The 5,006-nt window shown below is 53.6% G+C and overlaps 1 protein-coding gene across 2 annotated transcripts; it reads right to left on the bottom strand.

The window, feature by feature from the left end:
* Positions 1 to 225: 225 nt before the first annotated feature.
* On the bottom strand, positions 226 to 3,508 carry GUCA1A (guanylate cyclase activator 1A). Of its 2 annotated transcripts, none has more exons than XM_058856010.1 (4): positions 3,272 to 3,508; positions 1,285 to 1,434; positions 669 to 764; positions 226 to 400 (listed from the first exon to the last, which is right to left on the bottom strand). In XM_058856010.1, the coding sequence occupies exons 1-4, from the start codon at positions 3,467 to 3,469 to the stop codon at positions 245 to 247; spliced, it is 600 nt and encodes a 199-aa protein (XP_058711993.1). In that variant the 5' UTR covers positions 3,470 to 3,508; the 3' UTR covers positions 226 to 244. The 2 variants fall into 2 exon arrangements, with proteins under 2 accessions (XP_058711993.1, XP_058711992.1); XM_058856009.1 differs by having other exon boundaries at positions 245 to 405; positions 674 to 764; positions 3,272 to 3,469.
* Between the last annotated feature and the right edge of the window lie 1,498 nt (positions 3,509 to 5,006).

The raw sequence follows: 5,006 nt of genomic DNA, 5'->3' as shown, positions 1-5,006 counted from the left end.
GGAATTTTGGGGTGTTCTCGGAGGGTTCTTGACCTGCAGAGCCTCGAGTCCTGCCCGGGCAGCTGCAGCTGTCCCCTCCCCGAGCTCAGCATCATCCAGAGGCCCCGAGGCCATCCAGGGTCAGTGTGGGACCCTCTCCTGGCAGAGACCTCTGCTCTCAGCGCTGCCTGTCCATGCAGGATGTCCTCTGCAGCCCCCAGCCCAGCCCAGGCGCCAGGGGAGGGCAGGGACAGCGTCCTGCCAGCTACTGGGCAGCCTGGGCATCCTGCCCCGCCTCGTGTGGGTTCTTGCCATCGTTCTGGATCAGCCTCACGATGTGTGTCAGGTCCAGGCTGCGGGTCAGGATGTCCAGCAGCATCTCGTCCTTCTGCACGCCCTCCATGAACTCCTCCAGGGACAGCTCCCCTGCAGGGCACACACACAAAGCTCTGCTGAGCCCTCGCTGTCCCCAGCACAGCCCTGAGCCCTGAGCTCTGCACTGTGCCCAAAGCCCCCCACAGATCCCAGCCAGGCAGCCCAGAGGGGATGGGGAGCTCAACCTTCACAGGAGCCACCCTGAGCCGGCTCTCCCTGCCCGGTGTGAGGGACATCCAGCACAGGAGCTGCTCTGGCAGCCTGGGCTGCAGGACAGGGGCCAGGCAGGAGCAGGGCAGTGCCCAAGGAAGGGCCTCACCATCTCCATTGATGTCGATTTTGTTGAACACCATGTCTGTGAACTCCTCCGCCGTCATCTTCTCGTTACAGCGGTTGATGGATCGAATGGCCTGGAGGGAACGAGGGGCACAGGCAATCACTGAGTGCTCTGCAGTCTGTGTCCATCACAGCAAGGGGCCAAGGGACCAGACATGAAAGGCCAAGCTCATTTTCAGGGCTAGAACTTGTTTTCAGGCAGTCAGGCTTTGAAAGGAGTAAGTCTTGCCTAAAATACTGGAAATTAAAATCACCTAAACAGGCAATCAATGCTTTACAAGATTTAGTGGGCATGCTGGGGTAAGCCAGAAGCCACTCACCTCTGAAAACCCTGAGATTAAATTCAAGTGCTTATCTCAGCCCCAGTTTCAGTGCAGAGGGTTAAGCAAGCTGCCAGAGAGGACAAGGGTGTCCGAGGGGTGTGGGAAGCAGCTCCAGCCGGGAGCTGGAGCAGGGCAGCAGCTTTGGGCAGCAGCTTTGGGCAGTGGCTGCTCACCACAGGGTTCACTGGGCTGGAAATTCCTGCTCCAGGCTCTCTGTGTCCCTCTCCCAGTGCCCATCTGTGTTAGCAGTGGAAGAGCTGAGCCCACTCACTTTGATGATGTTCAGCAGCTCAGCCCGGTCGATGCAGCCGTTCCCATCCACGTCGTAGAGCTTGAAATACCACCTCAGCTTCTGATCCACCTTCCCCTTCAGCACCAGGCTCAGAGCTGCCACATATTCCATAAAATCGATGTAGCCATCCTAAAAGCAGAGGGTGAGAAGCTAAGGTGAGGTTCAAAGCACAGAGTCAGGCAGGAGGGGATTTTCTTGGTCACTTTTGGAAGTCTCCCCTTGGAACTGGTCCCTCCACCCTGAGACCAGGGAGGGGTCTGTGGAGCCTGTGGTGAAAGCTCCACTTTAATCTGTGCAGAAATGTTGTAGAATGACAGAATTATAAAATCATTAAGGCTGGGAAAGGCCTGCAGGATGATCAGGTCCAGCCCTGCACCGTTATCTGCTGGAAAGGCACGGACTGGCTGGGTGGATCAGGCGTGGGGACTGAGATGTGCTCAGGGAATTAACATGCCAGGCATTAATTACCAGCCAAAGCAGTGGGAATTCAGAGGTCAGAGAGGTTTAGGCAGATGAACCCTGATAAATTACCCAACCTCATCCTGCCTGCACACACCTACAGCTCCTCTCTCCTGAGGGGCTCTCCTTTCCAGGAGAGGAGAGAATTCAGGGGTGACCCCAGCACGCTGCTGACACTTCAGGCTGGGAAGGTGTTTCTCTGTGCCATTTCCACATTTGGAACACAAACACTTTTATCTTTGACTTTCCTCCTGGGTGTTTTTCCAGCCCAGCTCACTCCACAGTGTTTGAGGTGTCCAGCTGGACCCAGGATGGTGGCACCACTGCAGAGCTGCTGGCCTGAGCTCCCAGGCCACCAAACTGCCCCCAGGCACTGCCCAGGATGCTCACAGCTTCCAGGAGGTTGTTAAAATGCCTCCTGCCCACCACAGAGCTTTCCCATGCTCTGAAGTGCCCTGGAAGGGCTGAGAAGCCGTGTGGATGTGGCACAGGGGACACAGCTCCGTGGTGACCCCAGCAGAGCTGGGCTAGCAGCTCCCTGTGATCTCAGGAGCCCTTTCCAACCTCAATGATTCCATGGTTCCCACCACAACCCAGGGCAGAGTAAGGCAGGGTTTTGTCAATGAGCAAAGGTTCCAGGGGAGATCATCTGCTTTATCCATGGCTGCAGGAGCCAGATTAGCTGCAAATAGCACTAAAGCCCATTGCCAGCAGGATTTCCTGTGCATCAATTCCCTCTGCAGGCATGCATTCAGACACGGGCAGCGAGCAAGGGGAAGGTCAAGGAACAAACCAAACACCTGAAGGATTTAGGGCCTGATTTGCATTTTTGTCAATGGGATTAATGCCACAAAATAAATTCCTCATCTCGAAGGAGGTGCAATTTCGGGTCATTTGCAAGTAGAGGAGGATGCAGTTTCCTGTTAGAGACGCAGCATCCATCTGCTTCCCTGGCACAGCTCCTGAGCTGGGGGAGCAGCATTCCCAAATATCTGTTCTGGGACTGCATTCCCCAATCCCTGCTCCAGGACTGCCTGCTCTGGGCTCAAAGCCTCTCCACAGGGAGCCCGAGCTCCTCATCCATGGAATAAAATCGGCCCCAGTGCACTTTACATTTACATTTGCATTTACATTTACTGCATTTACAGTTCCAAACAATGCAAACAGCCCATCCCTGCATGAGTGCAGCTCTTGTCCTCACTGACACAACATCCAGTGGCCAAGGATTAAAGGACACTTCATTTTAAAGGGATCAAAGACTGCCAGATAAAACCCCACTGTTTTAAAAGGAAAACATCAGTTCTGGGAGAGGAGCAGGCAGTGGCTGAAGAGTTTTTCTGGCGTTTTTCACGTTCCAGAGCTGATTCTCCGGTTTATGAGGGCACAGTAAATCAGGCTCAGAGCAGTTTGTCTCTCACACCCACCCAGCCCCAGCCCCAGCCCCAGCCCGGGGGATCCCAGGGCACAGCCGATCCCTGCACGGCCGAGTGGGAAGGACAATATTTACCTTATTAAAGTCAAACGTCTCAAACATTTGCTCAACGTATTTGTTCGCTGCTGGACTCAGGTTTTTCAAGCCAAAAAACTGTTTGAACTCGTAGAGGGTGAGCTGGCCAGAAGGACACTCCGTCATGAACTTCTTGTACCACTGGTGGCACTCGGTGGTGCTCAGCTCCTCCACGGCTTTCCCGTCCATGTTCCCCATCTCCACACCAAGTGCTGCTCCCTTTGCAGCCAAAAACGGAGTTTGTGAAATTTAGGGGGGAAAAAATTCGCAGTTCTGCTTCTTTGCCTTCAAAGCCCAGAATTCCCCAGCACTGCAGGGGTCAGAGCATCAGGAAAAGCTGAAGTGCCTGGTGCTGCCCAGATTCCAGCGGTGATGGACACAGGAGACTCGTCCTCCTGGGGAAACCCAAAAGCACAAAACCCTCTTTGGAGGGGAAGGTGATATTTAAGTAGCCAGCAAATCCCTCCCCAGCCAATAAGGTTGGGGGGCGGTGGGGTCCTGCCAGGCATTAAGAGTTCAGGGTTAAAATAGAAAAGAGGTAAAATGGGAAAGTCTTGCAGATTACAGGCCCAGCAGGAGATTAGGAGGGTGGAATTTTCTCTGTGATGAGCTAATCTCTTAATCCACTTCATTTATCGTTTTTGGGGGGGCTGGTGTCACATAAGCAGCAACTTCTGCAGCACAAGCAGAGTAAGAAGAATGAGGGAAAACCGCTCTGAGTCCTCTGTGCTGTTACTGCTTTTTGCTTTGCCTTCCCTTCACTCTGCCAGAGGATTCCAGAGAATTCCAGAGGGGCTCTGGGGCCTGGAATTCAGGGAGGGGGAAGTGCCACTTCAGGAGATGCACCAGGAGGGTAAATTTGGTGTGAGGAGACAAATATAGGAACATAATTGAATGGGAAAGGTTTAAGTGCTTTAATTGCAGACAGCAGGAAAGGGAAGGGCCCTCTCCCCCAGCTCCAGGGTTCCATGTCCAGCCCTGGTCCTGCCAATTGAGAGGTTTTTCCTCAAAATTGTCCCACTCTGCTCAGCCCAGCAGTGTGTCCTGGCTGCTGTGTTACAGACCCAGCTCACAGCAGGGCAGTTAGACACAGCTTTAAAGATTCTCCATGTAAATACAACCAAATGCAATGCTGCTCTCACTTTGACACACAGCATTCTGAGAAGTACCCAGGAATTATCCTCAGAAAGCAGCATGGGCCAGAGCCCTGGCTGTGAGTGAATGGATGTGAGTCTGTCCCACAGAGTTTATCCATAACACACAATTTATCCATAACACACATTTTATATCCAACAACCTCAGTTATCTAACGAGTCACAGAGCCCAGTGCTGCTTCTGCACCACAGTAAATTGGGAATAATTCTGCTAAAAAAAGCAGCATTACACAATCGTAAAACACTTATGGAAAAGGAATTAAGCTGAGGAGCACTAATTGGATGTGCCAATTCTGTGCTCGCCACCGGGCCCCTGGTGTGCAAGGTGAAGTTTCAGTGAGCTCAGCCCAGGCTGTGCTGAGCCAGGTGAGCTGGGCTGGGTGCCCAGCTGTGACACCCAGGCCAGGGGTGCAAACACCAGGACTGGTGGGGCAGGGTGTTCAGAGCAAAATCCACTCTGCAGATTTTGCTGGGGAGCAGTGGCAGAGCCTCCCCACCCATCCCTGGGCCGTGGCTGACGCTCTGCTGGGACACGCAGCTGCCGGTTCAGGGTTTTATTGCCTGGCCTGGGCTGCTCTCAG

This window comes from Poecile atricapillus, chromosome 23 (genome assembly GCF_030490865.1).
Source record: "Poecile atricapillus isolate bPoeAtr1 chromosome 23, bPoeAtr1.hap1, whole genome shotgun sequence".
In the NCBI taxonomy this organism is placed as follows: Eukaryota; Metazoa; Chordata; class Aves; order Passeriformes; family Paridae; genus Poecile; species Poecile atricapillus.
Note: the sequence above shows the minus strand (reverse complement) of the source record. Positions and strands in the feature narration are given on the sequence as shown.